Consider the following 20,127-nt stretch of genomic DNA (forward strand, 5'->3'; position numbering starts at 1 on the left):
AAACGAACATACACATGCAAGCATGACTATTTACGATATGAAACTAGATGTAGTGTAACAATGGGTATGTGCAATTGAAGTTTTTTTTTAAATTCTGCTTGGAGAAAATTAAGGGGTGATTGCATTAATGAACATGACATAGGGGCTAGCTCATGAATAGGAGACAACATCTGCCAAAGACACTCTGTCTATGGGGAAGACCATGTTACTAGAGGTGCATGAGAATGTCATTCAAGAGTTGATCATGGCCAGGAAGTTGACCATAGATAAATTGTGTGTAGTAAGAACTTATAGACGGTATCTCGTCTGAGGAAGAGAGAAATGAGAAGTCTGTCACTTCAAATGAGATTAGAGAGATGTATAAAATGTGGGAATCTGTGCAAAATTTTGTAGAAAAGATCCATCCAAGTAAAGCTGTAGCGGAGCAAGCAATTAATCTGTCCAAGGACAATGCAATTCCTTATTTTCAAAAAATTCAAAAAAGGAGGCAAACGCAAGCATCATTGGGTAGGGGTTCTTATTTTGGAAGTGACACAAAAAAAATAAGTTTGCAAACAGAGTGTCCATTAAATCATTCTACACGATAGTTTTTCTCTCTCTCGTCAATTAGAATAAGTTAATTTGTAAACATTATACTTGAAAAACAGTATTGTATGTTTATTTATTATGTTATATTATATATATTTTACTGTGTTATTTATTACAGAAATTGTGTTGTGTTATTGATTAAATACCATTTTTACTAGTCATTTTTATGGTGATGAATAATTGAGGAATGAATTACCAGAGTTTCCATTATTTCCTATGACAAGTTTGATTCAATATAAGAGAGATTCTGATAATGAGCATGTTAGCAGAACAAATTAAGTTTGTTAACTGAAGTCACTGTACACACTAGAATAGAACTAATACAAGCAAATGAGATTATGATAAAATATGGTTGTCTTATCTAAGCATGGGTAGCTTCCCGATTTAATCCAATATGTTTATCATATTTCTTTTTAAACGTGTCAATTGTGTTAGAATGCATTAGAGGTAAGCTGTTCTATATATTAACAACCATGTTACAGAAAAATTCCCGGTGACACCCCAACCTGGAGTTGTCCCTTCTTAATCGATACTGGTGTCCCTTTTGTTGAAGCAGTTGATTGACAGTGTACAAATAACTTGTGTTCCATCCTATTCATTCCATTGAAAATTTTTAACACTTCGATCATAGCTCCTGACACCTGCATTCATCCAATGTAAACATATTCAAAAAATCATGTCTTTCTCCATAGCTAAAGCCCTGTGTACCAACAGGAACACACATGGCTCTTCCCTGCACCCCTTCGACCGATTCCATGTCCCTTTGTAGGTACAGTCCCTAAACCATACAGTATACTCCAGGCCAGAACAAACTAAGCCTAGAAAAAGCAGAAGAATGCCTTAATGAGAACACTAAATCTTTTTTTTGAATAAAATAGAGCATTCTTTGTTTGCTTTTTTGACCATCATGGAACAATATTCTGAAAACATAAGCCGCTAATCCATTAGAATTCCCAAATTGGTGATGCTAGTTTTGCATCTAGAATATCACTGTTCAACTCATAAGGGTAACCTGGGGTTATTTGAGTCAAAAAATGAGCACAAAACTACGCACCTTATGCACCAATATTTGCACTATACTAAAAATGAATTCATATATTTTAAGTATAGCTTTTTTTTAAATTTAAAGAAGAAAATATTTGTTTATTATATTTTTTTCAAACGTATCGAATCAAGGCTTTTTATGAACCTTGTGAGTAGACCTATGGAGTTTTAGTTTTGAGTAAGTGTACAAGATAAGCATAAAAGAAAACCTAGTCTTGTATGATGGAAAATATACTTTTGTTATCTTTATGAAAAAAATTATGAAGGGAAATCTTTGGTACTTTTAATGTACACAGCAGCCAGAAAAACTGGTACAGACAAGCAAATAAATGAGAAATACAACCAATCAACACAACTCGATGCGGCCGTATGTAAGGCAATGGGAAGCCTATAGATCGGTTTCTGCTACTACAGTGACAGGTTATCATGATTTAAGTGACTTTGAACGTGGTTTAGTAGTCTGCATTCATGGGCCACAGCATTTCCGAAATAGAGATAAAATTTAGATTTTTGAGCACAACCATCGCAAGAGTGTACTGTGAATATAAAATACTTGGAAAAACATCAAATCTCAGACAGAGCTGTGAGTGGAAAAAGACCCTGAAGGAACTGGACCACATTGATGGTTGACAAGAATCATTTCATGAGAAAGATGTGCAAAATTGCCTCAAATCATTATAGATTTCACTACAAATACAAAGCAACAACAGGCGAAATGCCCCACAAGGTAGCTCTGAAAAAGATGCCCATAATACAAATATGGATGTCATATATTTCTAAAATACAGCAAACCAATTAAAAATACAATTATAAAAACTATATATATATATATACATGATAAAATAATATACGATGCCCATAAAGAATAACAGTTATCTTATTCTAGGTATGGATAGCTTCTCAATTTACTCCAATATGTTTATCTTATTTCTTTTTAAACGTGTCAATTGTGTTAGAATTTACTACCCCGAGGGGTAAGCTATTCCACTTATTAACAACCCTATTAGAGAAAAATTTCCTGTGACACCACAACCTAGCATTGTCCCCTTGTCAAAGCAGTCGATTGGCGGCGTATTAATAATTCATGGTCCATCCTATCCATCCCATTGAAAATTTTGAACACTTTGATCATATCCCAGACATCTGCATTCTTCCAATGTAAACATCTTCAAAAAATGAATTCTCTCTTCATAATTCAAGTCCCGTGTGCCAATGTTGAGGCATCAACAAGTGTCAGCATGTGAACTGTACAATGATTCCCTCCTTCATATTCTGAAAGCTCACTTGAGTACCCTTGATGACTGCAAGGCACAAAACTATGTGGCTTGCCAGCATCGCCATTGGAAACGCATTGCTTGGTGTGATGAGTCCAGTATTTTCAGCTTTATCGGGCTGATGAACACGTACAGGTATGGAGAAAACCACATGAATCCATGGACCCCACATTTCAACAGGGGACTGTTCAAGCTGGTAGAGACTCTGTCATGGTATGGGACGTGCGTAGTTGGCATGACGTGGGAACTTAATAAGGCTACAGACAACTCATAATGGTACCAATATGTAAGCAACCTTTTTCGATCACTTATACCCATGTGCATTCTGATGGGCTTGAACAGTTCCAACAGGACAATGCAACACCACTCTTTGGAAGTTGCTACCGAGTGGCTCCAGGAACACTTTTCTGACTTCAGAATCCTCCATTTGCCCCCTAAATCCTCAGACATGAATACTATTGAGCATATATGGGATACCTTGCAATATGTCATACAACAATGATCTTCATCACCTCACGCAGTTATGGAATTGTGGATTGCCTTGCAAGAATCATGGTGTGGATTGCCACCAGGATACCTTCATATATTAGTGGAGTACATGCCACGTTGTGTATTGCGAAAGTCCAGCATGCTCGAGGAACCTACATGATATTAGGTAGGAGTACTAGTTTTTCTGGCACTTCTTTACTATTTACTCGTAGCCATGGCACAAAATATCGTAACAATCGGCTAGAGAAACTTTAGCTACAACTAAATCTTAACTGTACCTCATAAACGTGACTCTGGGGAATTTCTAACTAATTAGTGTGTAGTTTTTTTTATAATATACAAATACAACGCCACAACAGGCAAAATGCCCAACGAGGTGGCTGAGAAAAGGACGCTCATAAAAATATGGATGTCATATATTTCAAAAATATAGCAACCCAATTAAAATTGCAATTAATAAAAATTATAAACAATATATACGCGTGATAAAAATTATACAATGCCCATAAAGAATACTTATAGTTATCTTATTCTAAGTATGGATAACTTCTCGATTTACCCCAACAATATATATTATGTGTGCTCCTAATGTATCAATGTTGTCAGAGTTATAAAATGTTTCACATTCGAGAAATGTTGTCATTATTGGAAGCAAAAGTGGCAGGTACTTGAAATTTGTTTATGAATTTGTTTATGTCATTATCGTGTTGAATGTCTATCCGCACTCTGTGAAAACAACAGCTACAAGACAGCTGATTAGCATATCAACAATAACTGCTATATGAACACAAATGCTACTCTTTAATTTGCTTTTGTAAATAATAGTTCAGGTGGAACACTATTTACCTCAAAACGTCGTATTTCTACTTTAGTTTCAGTCAACTCTTCTGTGTAGCTTGCAGATCTAAGAATTTTCTTCGTTTCTTCCACCCACTGAAGTTTCTCCTCCCAAAGAACAGTCTGGCGCCTGACATAAACAAAGATACGGATTAAAAAACAGTAGCTTTAATTACAAATTAATAACATACAATCCAAGATTTTTGTTCAAACCAATTCACACTTGTATCTTCTTTATAAACTGCGGTATTGAAATAGAATGACTAATGCATTTAACTTAATGCATTTCAATACATGCAAGTATTTTTGCAAGTTTAATTCTAAGATTCTAAGATAAAATAAGAATTCTTTTATCATTTTTGAATGGCCAAGGTAATTTTTTCTATACAGGATAGCTAATTAAACTAGAACTTATTACGTCATTTTTTTCTGGATTATTATGCCGAGTTCGCAAAAAACACCACACGCTCGGCACTGGTGGTCACAGATCTACTGAAGCAGTAATTAATCCCATTTTCGCTTGCTGGTAGATTGGAGTTACTAGTGTATATACAGTCTGATCCACATACAACAAGCTTGTTTGTATGATTTTTTTTGGCTCATTTTTAATGGGTCTGACTGTATACCACTACCAAACCACACGTGCATCTCATCCATATTCCTGTATGGAATTTCTAATGAATGGGTACATGTCGGAATGGGGAGTTTGTTTCAGAGAAATGCTTTTATGTGTTGTTCGTCAAGTGCCATCTATGATCTAGAAGACTGCTTGTGACTTAGAACCACATAGCAAGACACAGCTTACAGTCCTTCCAAACCAATTTGCGATAAAATGATCCCATAAGAAACTGCTCACCATACTCTAAAAATCTGACTCTCATGAATCATCAGGATAATATTATGTGACAGAATATTTAACTATGCTATGTTAATAAAAGAAATCGTGAAAGGAAAAAAGTATCACTGTCATCATCAACAGACAAAAAAAGGGGATAACTGTTAACAAAAGAAAAATAATTAATAATAAAAAAGCTTACTGTGCTTCAACCAGTTTGTACAACAGTCTTGTTCGCTTATTTCGTAAATATTCTAATTCACTTTCTTTCTTAAGGAAACTCAATTCAACTTCCTGACATAATTAGATAAAATAAATAAATAATTGGATTAATTTAGTGAAACAATTTACAATTAAAATATAAGTCACAATATTACTAAAAGCAGAGCCATCAAAATTTGATTGCATCAATGAAATTATTGTTAAATAATTATTCAAACAAAGCACCCAGTTAATGCTCTACATGTGTAATGTGAATATTTTCAATACCATAAATACCTTGACTAATAAGTGTTTTGACTTGTCAGTGGCGCAAGTCACAAGCAAGGAACATTTGTTAAGAATGTTTGAACTTGAGAGAGCAGATAGTAAGAAAGTGACAGTGATTTCTGTACTGTATTTGTGACTTGTGTTGTAAACAAAATTAAAAATTACTTATATTCTGCATAAAATGCACTGCAATGTGATATTGAACTTGATTTTTATAGGAGTAATAATATTATAATATGGAATGAATGAAAGAGATCTCTATTATTTTAAATGGAAAGGTTTGTCTCAAGATACAACTTATATAAGGTACAACTTTCAGAAATCAGAAGTTTTAATAAGGAAAAACTTTATCATCTCGGAGTATTTCACAGGATAAAAACAAAAAATTTTTTGGTTCAACTATGCTTCAGAAGGGAAGAAATCGTGGAACTTACTTTCATTAAGCTCAAGAAATCACACTTCAACACGTCCATTTCTTGTTCGAGACGCTCTTCAAAGCCTTTTTCTAAATGGAGTAGGGCATTCAGATGATCCATATCATTCCGAGTCCTTTCAGTATCTTGTAGAAGGTCTCTGATTTCCTTATCTTCGCTGTTCAACTCAGCTGTTGGGTGAAAACACTATATATTCACATGCTAAAAAATGCATGTGTATGTTACAATAAAAATGATGAATCCGAAATGAATTTTGCATAATTTCTGACCATATTAGTATGTTTGATAAATGTTTTAAATATATTGCTAATTCATCATATTTTACAATCTTTATGTATCCTCCTAAGCCAATGGCATAACTAGGATTTTTGTGAGGTTCTCCCCTTCTGCACTGGAAAATTCAATGACTTTATAACACTGTTTTTGTTTTCATATAAATTCCCCCCCCCCTAAATTTTGCTGTCCCGGGCGATTGTCCCCTAGTTTTGGCCTTGTCCCAAGCTTGTACTGGGCAATATGACAAGTCATCACTGAAATTAACCAAACATTATGAATGAACTTTAGTATATGATGATGGATTTTTGATTGTTAATGGCGGTTATATTTGCAACCTGTTGGTATGTGTGGAAAAAAGCTAAATTACAAAGACATAATAATTTTTGTTTTTATCTTCACATTTATTTTAATTTTTATATCCAAATATGTGCAATGCATACATCACATGATTTAAATTTAGAAGTACAGTCAAACCTCGTTAATGAGTCACTCTTGGGAGAGCAAAAATTAGCTTAGTAAGCGGAGTGACTCGTTAAACAGAGTAAGCCATAGCTGTACCAATTCCTGCCTGAGGACAATTGGGACTTCCCAAAAGTGACCCGGTAAGCGGAATGACGTGTTAACCATGTGATGTACTAACGAGGATGTAGTTAAATTATGGAATTCGTAACATTCATTTACCAAACCTTATTTAGGAATTATGAATAACTGCCAATGAAAGTGACTTAAATGTAAAACAAACAAGTTTCACAGAGATGTTCCACTCTAAAAACAAAATAAAAATGAAATGAATTCATCAATCAAAACGATTGGTGATTATTGTAAGTGACATAATCACTGGTCTATCACTCTTTTGCCATAAAAATTTAAAGACATACCAAATCACAAAACATATATCATTTATGTTAATAAGGATCAACACATTTTCAGTTACCAAAAACTAATTTGGAAAAATAAAAACCTGAGGATTATACACAAATAAGATGCCAGGTATTTCTCATTTCTAGTTTGAAGAACAAAATAAACAAATGGAAATCAATGAACCTTCGACTCTTATTTTTTGCTCTTCTAAAATAGTTTCTTTCCGGCGGAATGTATCATTCTCTTTGAATGTTGCCGAAGCTTCATTCGTCAAATTGACCAATACTTTCTGGTGCCGTAACCATACTTGCTCTTCAATCTTTCGGGTCTTTTCTGATATCACAATCTCTTTTTTGATGTTAGCAATTTCTCTCTCTAAAGGAGCAAGCTCTGAGCCCTGAAAACACAAAAATACCAAATTTAACATAGAAGAATCAATTCCAGAAAACTTCAAGTAAAAGCTTCTGATATACAAAAAAAGCAAACAAATCTTTAATAATCCATAAAAAAAAGTTTAATTTTTCATTAATTTATAACAATCTGCAGAACAGTTTTTAAGGAAATTCAAATTATCTTGCAAACCAAAAAAAAAAAAAAAAAATGATAGAAACATCCTTTGGACAATAATTTTTCTACAATGATATGGTAAATACATATTATGATTTCATTCTAAAAGTTCACATGGTTTGCATACTCATGAATATTATCATTTTCATGAATATGATGAGAAGTCAATTCGAAAAGACGAAAAAAATGTAAAAAATAATCCATTTGCAAAGAGTTTATATCAAAACTTAAATTATCGCAACAAATTAAGTTCAAATTGTGCAAGAATGTGTTAAAATTTCAAACACAGTCTAGAACAGTGAGACCAAGGTTTTCACAAATAACTATTAAACCAACAAGCTCAAAAAAATCTAATTTATAGATTTAAATTATTAGCTTCAAGCATTATTTATATTCACTTACCCCTGCACTACTTATCAACTCTCCAAGCCTGTTATTCATTTCAGCCAGAGACATTTGATTTTTCTCAATCATCACATGACCTTTGGCTATTTCTGCCTCGCTGTTTGCGATGGTTTCAGTTTTATCATTGTATTCCGTTGTGAGATTGAAGATATTTTCTTCCAGCGCCTTCAGATGGCCCTCTGAATCTGCAAGCTTTAGGTGCAGTTTTGCTTTGTCCCCTTCTTCGAGAATAATCTTTGTTTCCTGTCAATATTAAAAGGAGAAAAAGAGTAATTATACAGTTGGCCACAACAAAGATGCATGGAAAAGTTGCCTCCTTTAATAATAAGGAAAACAGTGTAAAAATTTTTAAAACCGGTCGATATCTTTTGGTCCAAATCGTACATGAAGTTTATGGAAATTGATGAAATTTAACATTTTTCTTAAATTTTTTAATTTTACTTTAAATTTTACAATCGACGTGAAAAAGTTTTTATGCTTATTTTACAGTTTAATAAAGTAAAATAAATTAAAACATTAATATTTCAATGTGTATTGGTCACACAATGTGTTTGAAAAACAGGAATTAACCTAATTTTTGCAAGTTTCATTGTGCAACTCTTGGCCCATTTTGTCAGAACAAAACAATTCAGAATTCATTGCAAGGAGGTAGCGGCATTTAGAGTTCCACCCACATCCTACCCAATCAACCATTCAAAGTAGATGTGTGTGTATGTGTGTAATTTACATTATTGTATTTCAAAACTAGGAATCCTACCAAATACCCACATCCTACCCAATCAACCATTCAAAGTAGGCGTGTGTGTAATTTACATTATCGTATTTCAAAACTAGCTACCAAAATTGGCACGTTCCAAACCTGACTTTGAGGAGAAATCTGGCATAACTGATCTTGATAATAGCATAAATCAGATCTACATCTCTAGCTTCATGTCTGCTTACTTTAGTTGAGGCCTCGATAACAAGTTTGATACATCTGCCGACTTTCTGAGTGCGGCAGGGATAATTTTTGATGCCTCTGATGTGGTTAGTGTCGGAATTGATGAATCATCATCATCATATACTTCCCATAACATTGGGGGAGGACACAACAGGCAAGTATTCCAGTAAATAATTTCAGTGTAATCGGTAGCTTCAAGGTTTATCTTAGGTAGCACAAAGTATCTAATAGTTTTTCTTCTAGAGGCGAATTACCTTGCTTTTAAAATTGTCTATATTCATGTAAATATGTTCTCTGTCATCAACGCTCATAGCCAACAGTAAATTTTCAGGGTGTGCAAAGAACGCATTGCTTTCAATTAATGGATTATCAATTTTAAGTAAGTCATCAAATAAATGCTGCAATGTTTGAACTGCTGGAAAAACATGTTAAGTGTGCGTTACTAAAATACTTTTTGATGTGGAACCACAGAAATGATTTCAAGATGAAGAGAACACTTCAGGTTTTCAGAAGGATTAGGCTAACCTATGTAGGCTTAAAACCTTAGCACTCTATTGGTCGCATTTAACTATGAACCATAAGAATTTCCCGAATTCTTATGAAGGAAATACAGTCAGTCTATGTATTGTGTGTCTCATGTTAGCCTTATCGTGTTGTGTGATTGACACTTTTCTGCCGGTACACTTTTCCCAGACCAGATGGAACACTTTGATGGGCTGGAGGTTGTGCATCCCTGATCAACATGAAGATTTTTTCAACAATGCCGCATTGTGTAGCTTATCGCTTGCATTTTTAAAAACATTATTTGAAAAAAACAGGAACACTTACACTTATTTGGTGAATGCATTAGTTTTGGTTTTGAAAAGCATGACATTAAAGTACACAAAAAACATTACCATACAACTTTCAAATATCAATTACTTAAATAGCATTTCTACAATTCAGGGTTCATTGAGAGCAGCCTTTTTTGACTTGCAGACCCTTTTCGGTAAAAAATATCCTTGGCGGAGCCCTCGTAGGCCTATTTTTTATTTATTCATCAAAGTTACTGATTTATTTTTATTATTTAAAAATATTTATAATTGTTTTTTTCAAATTTGCTGGTTTTCTTTTTTTTTAAATTCTCCTCCAGCAGCCATGGAGCTCCTGGAGAATGCACATGAAGCATCGATTTAGAACAGCTGGTTTAGAGTATTTGCAAATGATTTTCCAATAAATATGTTTCTAGAATATAAGGAAAAAGAAAATGCATTAAAGTTAAATTTTATCCTGGAAAAGAGAAACAATGCTGAAGCTACATCAAACTCACAAGTGTATTTTGCTATTTTTTCCACATTATAACTAACATGCTCATACTATATTTTGGGAAATACCATTGGCTCAATATCATTTTTTGAAACTAAATTTTACAGTAAGACAACTATAATTTCTTTGAATTACCACAATGAAATCTGAAGGAACTTGATAAAAATCCAAGTTATGAACATAATATATACTCGCTAAAAATGCTCTAACTAAATGAATTTATAAAAAGATGTAACTGGAACATATGAGGAAACAGGTCACATGATAAAGGTTTGTTCTTAACTCTGGCGCTTTGAACAAGTTAAAACCAACAAAGTTGTTGGACTGTACAGTACATTTGTCTCGCAAGCAAAACTACATTTTTCTGCATAAAATACGCCATATTTTACCATTCTGATGATTTTTACAAGACTATTCATATTTTATAATGAATTGTGGAATGAATAAACATCTATATTATTTCATTTTTAAAAAAAGTTTTATTAAACATTTTCATAAGAAAAAAACTTTTATAAATGAATCAATCTTAAAAGTTGAGGTACCACTGTATAATAAGTATTATACATTTAGTCAATGTAGCAATTTTTAATATGCAACTAAAAATCCTATATAAATATTTAGATTAAAAGTTTCTCATGAATTTAGGTTATAGTCAAAAAAAAAATACAGAAAAAAAATTTAATAATTGAACAACAGAGATTGACTTACTAATTCCTGAATCTTCGATGCCTGCTCTTTGATCATTTGCTCAATAGCCTGAGATGTCTTTGTTATGGTGATTTTATCGTGAAGTTTCTTCATCTGCTCAGCGTCCAGCTGCCTTTGTTTCGCAAAAGCTCTCTCAAGTGCTCTCACTTTGGCTTCTATTTCTTTAGAAATTGCCTCACATGCCTGTATCATATAATAAAAGAAAAAATAAATATACAATGTCAAAAGACAACTGAATAATGAATTACTTACAACTGAATATAGAAAAACTATCATAGTCCCATCATTGTATAATTTTGCCTTAAATCTTCAGAATTTAGATTAAATCTATTCAAAATAAGCATTAATTTAATATGTTGGATGAAAGCATTAACTTGCATTGAATGATACTGATTCAATATGATTATGGAAAAGTTTTCTTTAATGAATAGATTTTCACTAAGAAAGCTTTTACGCTAATGTCTTTTTGCCTTATATTTCTGTTTTTTGACAAAGTGCAACGTCAAAACAGATGCAGCTGAACTTCACAAGCCAAACAGAAAATTAAAGAGAATCCAACAAAGAAGCCTTCATTGGATCATTTTGTCACACTAGTCATTTTTAACATACACGGGACAGCTAATATCTCCAGTTCAGAGCTAGTTCTGTATGTCAGAGCATTTATTTAGGTTTTCGAGGCTCAAAATACTCTCAGAAATTTTCTGTTTCAAGCCAATGTCAGGGTCTCTTCTCTCACCCCCCCCCCCCATGAGAGCCCTAGATTACTGCTTTCAATTTTCATTCCATATCTTCTCATCATCAATTTTGTTTTTAATTTTTCATACATAAACAATGAATATTTTACAATGTTTCTACACTACACTGCATATTTCAGCTGCCTATGGCACAGATATTGGTTAATTTTGACAAACATTAATTAATTTTGCAACATAATGTACATTTTGTATGTGTGTGTGTGCGCGCGTGCATAACATCCAAAATTTTAAATTAAAAATTAACTGAAATTCAAAAGTTCAAAGAAAGAATATAGCACCTAAGGCAGCATTATACACATAGCTGGAAATTTATTTTCCTGTGGTTTTCTCCTTTTGTTTTGTGTTATAATTTTTCACTTATATACATTAAAACCTTGATAAGTCGTCACCGCAAGTTATCGAAAAATTATGACGGCTTAAGCGGAGTGACGACTTAGGTGGAGTTCCGTCAGATTTAATGTGCAATGTTATGAAAATCGTATAAATTTAAAGTAATATGACATTTATTAAAGTATGAATCAAAATAACAGTATTAATAAAATTTATAGATTGTGAAAGAAAAAATAATAGCAATTTTCTATCTTTTTTATCTCTTATTACTTAAATTATTGTGGTGAAATGTAATGTACACTTTGATTTATACTAGTAATTTTTAATTTATAGATCCCCGTTACGGCCCGTTTACACGAGGCAAGCGCTTTAGTGGGCAACTTAATTTTAACTTACCGATTCTTCTTGAAACTGTCCACACGCTGAATGGCCAGTAGGCGCTCATTGGATAATTTTTATGGAGGTGAGCGCAGTCAGCGCATCAACGCGCGGGAGTATAATAGTAATAATTTTTTATTTATCTGGCATTCAGAGAGGTGCTTTTTTTAAAGCTCATAGCTTTTGTAACGATGGATGAAGATGATCAGGTAGAACTTAAGAATACTGTGATCAGAGCCACATTATATGATATTTTTTTTAAAGAATATAAATTTATTCAATAAAAAAGGGGAAACTTTTTTCTCACTTGCACGAGAGCAACACACTGAGCAAGAAGTAGGTCACGCAAGGGAAACAATTCGCTTGTCCCCTTTTTTCGCCTCTCCACCCACGTAAGGGGGGCGAGAGATGACGCCACAGGGGAAAAAAGAATACACAACATATTATAAACTTATGTAAGTCATCGAGAAGAAATATAAGATTTCTCTATTTCTCGTCCAAGTTGTAAATATCGATTATATGATATTTTAATCGAAGTTGAAGAGGAGATAAATTATGAATTATGGAAGCCGAAAATACGGGAGAAGATTCTTAGCATTCGTAGGAAATTCTAAGGGTTAAAAATTAAATAATAAAAATTCATTAAACAAAAATTATTTCCAAATTTTCAAAATCATTATTATTTTTTAATTTAATCTATAGAGATGACATCTTTATGTTAAATATTTGATCATGTATTTTTACAACAGATGGCAGCAAATAACAGAGCAACTGTTTGAATAAGTAGTTTTTCTTCATAACAGAACTCTCTCTATTGCACATTAATTTTACATATACATCAAATTTAATTTTAGTGTTTGAATTCTTCATCAGTAGTTCATGATGCAACTACAAAGTAATCTCGAACACTTTTGACTTGGTGGAGGGGCCCTGGGCAGGGAAAAGTAAATAGAAGACCTCAACTTGGGAAAGAATGTATAATTTTTTTCAACAAAGATATTTTATTTAAATTTCAAGCCCTAAATTAGTAGAGTCCATGCTTTCTATGATTATTTATTATCCGTGCCCACACACACACACACACACATTGCACTTTGACTTTAACTTCATTAATTTGATTCTTCGATTTAAATAATTTTTCATTTCCTTGCACTATATGTAATCTTTGACATATCAATAAATTTTGGTTTTGCCGGAGATGCTCTGTCCACCCCAGAGACAAAAAGTGCTTGCGTTGCTTTTTGCGACAGAGCTTGGGTGTCTCTCGGTTTGTCCAGTTTCCAATGAAGCGCATGCAGAAATAAGATCTAGCTTGAACAGTCCATAAAGTTCCAAAAACCTTATTCTGCAAATTAACTTCCCCAGCGTAACTTTCGTTACTTAAACTGTTCCGTCTGGGTATATAGGATTTTATAGTGACTTTTAAGCATATGGCAATGCTGTTAACAAGTTCTTTTTTTAATGGGAGCCATAAAAATAGTCTGTTCCTCTTTCTCAAACTTTTTCATAGTGACAACTTAACCAAAATTAGCGACGAGTAAACGAGGGTTTAATAACATTGTGGTCTATGAGAGCTGGAAGGGTCTGAAGAAAAATGACGACTTAACGGGAGTGACGACTTAACGAGGTTTTACTGTATGTATATATATACATACAAGTGAATATACGCACTCACACTCATACGTGGTGCTAGGTAAAAGGGCATTTTACTGGCGAACTGTTGATCTTAGAAGTATCCAAATAACGTGAAATACTCAGATATATCATTCATGTTACAAGGAGTTGTGCAGTTATTAAAATAAAAATTTAAACTTTTTATACGGACACCATGTGGTCAAAAACCCAATTAAAAAGTTGTTGCCCAGTCCCTCCTAATGCCAACTAAAAAAATTCCCCGTTTTTAAGAGCAATATTTGCAGAAATATTGTAATTTGAAAAACACACAGAGAAAAGTTGGTAAGAAATATCATTTAAATGTGGATAAAACGGTTTTTCCACATTTGATGCTGTTTTTTCAAACTTTCCTCCATTTTTCGAATTAGAGTTTCTCAGAGAATATTGCACAAGAAACTTGGAATTTTTTGGACTCTCCTTGGCATTAGGAGAGACAGAGCAACACTTTCTAATTGGATTTTTGAGCATAGGGTGTCCGTATAGAAAGTTAAAATTTTTATTTTAATAATGATTGTACAATCCCTTGCAACATGAATGACATACCCGAGTACAGCATGTTATTTGGATACTTTTTCTAATTAGAGGTATACCTCTAGGATCAATAGTTTGACAGTAAAATGCCATCCCCTGTTATGCACCCTGTATATGGGTATATAAAACAGAAAAACATTTTTCAACAAGTATTGTAACAGCTTAACAAACCTACGAGTTGTTAGACCACATCAGAATGAAGCTCCCATTATCATAATCATTGAAATTGATTGATAAATAAATTTTATGCAACATGAAAAAACATTTGCCCATGCCTTTTTGCCATTAAATTGTGTGATACAAATAAGTTTCATTCGCACGGCTTTACTTTGTAGAGTAACTTTATTTGATACAATCAAGACTATCTTCAAATTATGTATCAAGAGGTAATCAACAAGAGTTTTAACATTAGTTTTATGTGTCAATTAAAACTCACATTTTTTTACAATGAATATTCTCATAGGACATTTTAGACTTAGAACTTTTAGACTTAGTTTACAATTCAGACTGAGAAAACTAAAGAAAATCCACTGAATATCATTATCTACTTTTTTGGAGTACAATAAAATTAAGGAAAATTATTTCAGTACATGATTTAAACTCAGAATTTTTATCTGAATGGTGTTTGAAACCATGGCCAATGGTTTCAAACAGCATTGTGAAGCTTTACAGGCAATGAAAGCATTGAATCACAGAATCAGACTTGAGTGTACAACATTTTTAACTCCTGACAGCATGAAGCCAAATTATTGTATAGTGATTAATAATTTGGAAAGAAAAATCACTTACGCTTTCGAGTACGGCCAACTCCTCATCTGTTTGCATCACCAACTGCTCAAAAAATGTGAACTGTTCTTCAAGATTTCGAAGTCGCATCTTGCAATCTTCAACAATCATTTCACTACGTGCTACGTCCGAATCAATATGCATGAGCCACATTGTAAGCTTCTCATTTTCTTGTAATTCTTTTCTGACCGACTTCTTGTGGTTTGCGATGTTGTTAATCAAAATGATAATATCATCATCACGTTTCCTAAAATTCAGAGTAAATAACAGAAAACATGAATAATTTAATTTCTAAATTGTTATAGTTAAGTTACTTTACATGTCATAGCTTCCATCCATCAATAATTAAAACTAAATTATATGTACGAGTATATGCATATGTGTGAATGAAAAAACACACCCACTATATTGCCAAAATTTGGTGTCCTTTATAGAGTAATATATATATATTACCGAAAATACGACGCCATACATGGGATGCAAAGTGTAGACATTGCGAATTTTATAATTTTTTATTTAATGAGATACAAGTATTTTAATAAATAATTTTCAATTGCCACGCGCAGGAAATATTTCTTTTTTCTCTCTCATGAGTTTGGTTGCCAGATATATAATGCAACTTATATAAAACTTCCAGTTGAATGTCGTGAAAATTCAGGAAGATACATGTGATATAGTGAGCTATAGTTTAAGTTACTGGCTGAGAGTACTTAGATGATAAGGGGTTTTCCCCAAATTGATATTTTGATTATTTTCTGTTGTTTGATTTATTGTGCTCAGTTTCCTCATTTTGACATCATACACGTGTGTTATGTTCAAGCATTTCTCTTATGTAGCATTAGACACATGTCTTCGTCATTCACATAAAGCTGTGGGCTTATTTCTGAAATAGTCAAAGAACATAAAATAATCAAAATACCTATTTGTAGAAAATCCCTTATCATCCAGGTACTCTCAATCAGTAATTTAGATTACAGCTCATGATATCGCATATATCTTCCTGAACTTTGATGACATTTAACTGGAATTTTTATATAAGTTGCATTGTATATCTAGCGAACAAATTATAAAAAAACAAAATAGATATTTCCTGGGCATGCGCAATTGAAAATTATTTACTAAAAATACTCATATCTCATTGAATAAGAAATTATTGAATCCTTAATTTCTACAACTGGTACCTCATGCATAGTGCCAAATTTTCTACGAATTTCATAAAAATTGGTAGAAAACTTTGTATGTTATAAACAAAAAACATGCGATGAAAATTGAAATTTTTATAGAAAAACATTTACATCATCATGAATATACGTGCTATTCTCATGAAAATGCATATAAACGTTGCACAAAATCAGTACAATATTTTGCAAAAGTTACAAATAATTTGAAGTTTTTATCATACACGGTTGATCTAAATCCTTTTTTTTATTATATTTTTTTCAGTCCCCTAAATGCACTCATGACTTAGTTCCCCCTGGAAACAGTGAGTACAAGCAACGTGACCAAAATTTCAGAATGATTTGCACAGTAGTATTTTTCTAGAAATTTTGAGAAAATGCCTAAACTCCAAAAAGAACACAGACTTATGGAGATATAGTGTATATGATTATAACACTTTTTTTCCAAAGACAAGGACAAATGTATCCCACTTAATAATGTTGTTAGTCGTGAATATAATGCTAAGCACAAAAAAAACTTCTGTGCATGAACACGTACAACTAATATACAAAACAAGTTCATCAAATGCATGACAGACTGTCTAAAGAGAATCATGGGCCCACAGACAGAATGATTTTTTCAAGGCCCTCAACTTGTCTAAAAATCCCCACCTACCAATTCACATGCTTGCTCTCAGAAATTTCACCCAGATCTAATTTTCACGAGACACCTCTGTACTTTAAACCCCCCCCCCTTCCCCTACAGGCCATGCTCGGGTGGGTTCATGTGTTAAGCCAACAATGATGCATGAGAGTGCTGAAGCGGTTAAGAACAATATTTAGCCAAAATATTTTGCATCATGAAGAAATTTCCAATACCTTATGGTTACATGCATATCTGCACAGATTTGATCCCTCTTTTCAAGTGAGAAAATACTGTGGCTCCATTGTTGCATGAGCAGGAGTTTTTCATGTTGAATATCCTTCAGCCATGAAAGAAACAAAAATTATACTTGGCATTATCTACTTTGATTCAGTAAAAATGAACACTGATATTGCATGACAGATGATATGATTCTTAAAATTTTTACCCCCAAACCAAGGTATCAACAGGTATAATTTTGTAATACAGTCAAAATTCATTTTTACGAACCCGTACAGACTTGATAATTAGTTTATAAAATTGAAAGTTCATAGTTGGGAGAGACGGGAAAAAAATGTGGGAAATAAACATGTCATTCACCTTTATTGATGATTAGCATAAAACAATATTTCTGTTTTTGTGGGAATTCGTTAATAAGTTCATTAATTTCTTCCAAAAAAATTTTTCTCAACTGTCAAGCACAATCTTTTATGTTTTGTTTGCATTGCAAAGAGGAAGGTAGACAAGCAGCAGGTGGTTGAAATAGAGTTCCATCAAACTCTGGACTTAGAAATGGCCCATCAATAATCTAATGTACTGATTCTGAAACTTTTGTCACCCGCGACTCCCTTGTCCAATTATTAGATCATCTGCAGATTCCCAGAATATAGTTAGGTGGATATTTTCCCATATAAAAGAACCACTTCAAAGCATGGCACACACAAATCTCTCCAGCTCACTGCGAAGTGCACCTTGAGAAACACTGACCTAATGCATTGTACCATTTTTAAAACTATGTAATACTGTAATACTATGTAAACCATTGTAATACTTTTGCCACACAAAAAGATTTTTTATTATTTTTAAAATTGAAGATACCTTTTTCTCAGTTTTGAATTAATGGCACTTAGTTCCTTTTATATATAAATATATTCAATATAAAAGCCGTCCAATTTATTGTGGTTTTGGTGGTCCTGAAGTGAGAGAGTCAGCTTATACACGAGTATATGCAGTACTTATGTTGACAGAGATGTGCTTATTTCTCTCATCCGGAGTAGTCTGTAACTTCATCCGTGTAAAAAGGAACTGGGCTTTTATTTATGGGTTCAATCCCTCAGAGTTTGTAAATTGAGCTACGCACAGGTGTTTGTGAAAAGTAATACAAAACTTTTAGGAGAGGGAAGCACACAAAATAATAGAAAATAAAAATATTAACTTTTTTGTTGTTTTTGTAATAGTAGAATAAGGAGAGTTTGTTCTCACACCACTCACACCTAGAGGTTATATCATGAAAAATCTTCAGCCCTGCTCCCAACCTCCAAATGCTCAATTTTTTTTTTTTTTTTTTGAGCTGATAATTTTTTTCATAGATACTGACATGTATAGAAAGCTTGAAAAATCATTTAAAAAATTTATTTTAAACGGGATGGCTTATTCAGGGCCTTAAAGAGGAAAAATCAAACAAGAAATAAATGCATTGAAGTATATATATTACTTTCTAAACACATAACTACCTTCTTTGTGATTAAAAATACAATAAGGAAAAAAAAATTGGGATTGCTAACTTCAAGGTAAAAAAAAAATGTGTGCAAACAAACATTTTAACAAATTAGCAAAATCGCAGTCACACATGCTCTGCAACAAAGAGTAGTAGTCGTTGATTGGGACATCTACCAGCAAATTCAAAATATAAAATTGAAATATTATGATCTTACCCTATCTGCAGAGGCAATTCTGAATTTTTATCTTCAAACTAGCTGCAGTAATGAACATTTAAAGGACACTTTGCACACAATTAAGCGTTCAAGTGCTTGTGGTGCTAATCACCAACTATGAAATTATAAATAAAAGATTTATACAACTTAATAAAAGGAATTAGCAAAAATACTTTATTCCACAGGGTGTTGAGATTAATTTCACACCAAGCCTTGCTAATAATAGTAGTCCCAATTTTAGACATTAGTGAACTAGAAAGTAAAATTTTTAAATGCTGTACGATTCTTTTCAGTGTCTATTTTTTTTTTTACTTTAGCCCTCTTACCATCATCGTCCCTTGGGCTAAGCATATGCATTAGGACTATTCACCAGTTGGACACAATTCATGTTAATTTCAATGTGATGATTAAGTTAATTTACTCACTTTTGTTGAAATAAGAAAGCAGAAAACCCAAGAAGTAGTCATGCATCAGTGATACTCTACTACAATATACTTTTCCTTCTACCTGATGCATAGTAAATTGCTGTATTATTTTCAAATGAAATAGGTCATGGTAAAGGGAAAATTAAATCTTGAGTATTGGTTGTTTGCAGTTTTTCACAACTAATACAATAATCAAATCAGGAAAATGAGGTCAAGATAATGATTTAAAAGCTATATGACAAGACCATATTTTCACTGGTATTAAAAAGGAAAATTCACCTCCATAAAAGAAACTGCATCCAAGAGAACTTTCCTGAGATCTACTAACTCTTCCAGCTTTATAACATTCTGTGCTTTGAATAAATTGACTTTATTTTGCAGTTCATGCAAATCTGCTTCCAAACGGGTGATCAAATGATCCTAAAAGGAAAAAACCTCCAGATATGAATCCATTATATACAA

At 32.9% G+C, this 20,127-nt stretch overlaps 1 protein-coding gene across 2 annotated transcripts in view; it reads right to left on the bottom strand.

Moving 5' to 3' along the window:
• Positions 1-20,127, bottom strand: part of l(2)41Ab (lethal (2) 41Ab) — a 34,054-nt gene that overhangs the window by 1,871 nt on the left and 12,056 nt on the right. For both annotated transcript variants that reach the window (XM_089242047.1, XM_089242048.1), the window contains exons 7-15: positions 19,945-20,085; positions 17,543-17,646; positions 15,510-15,753; positions 11,053-11,235; positions 8,097-8,342; positions 7,311-7,524; positions 5,991-6,160; positions 5,270-5,361; positions 4,242-4,362 (exon numbers count right to left, since the gene is read on the bottom strand). In XM_089242047.1, coding sequence (XP_089098173.1) covers positions 4,242-4,362; positions 5,270-5,361; positions 5,991-6,160; positions 7,311-7,524; positions 8,097-8,342; positions 11,053-11,235; positions 15,510-15,753; positions 17,543-17,646; positions 19,945-20,085 — 1,515 coding nt within the window. The remainder of the gene's footprint in view (positions 1-4,241; positions 4,363-5,269; positions 5,362-5,990; positions 6,161-7,310; positions 7,525-8,096; positions 8,343-11,052; positions 11,236-15,509; positions 15,754-17,542; positions 17,647-19,944; positions 20,086-20,127) is intronic.

The sequence above is a fragment of the Pholcus phalangioides genome, unplaced genomic scaffold (genome assembly GCF_987345545.1).
Source record: "Pholcus phalangioides strain wild (caught in Gottingen) unplaced genomic scaffold, Ppha-v1.0 ptg000014l_1, whole genome shotgun sequence".
NCBI lineage: Eukaryota > Metazoa > Arthropoda > Arachnida > Araneae > Pholcidae > Pholcus > Pholcus phalangioides.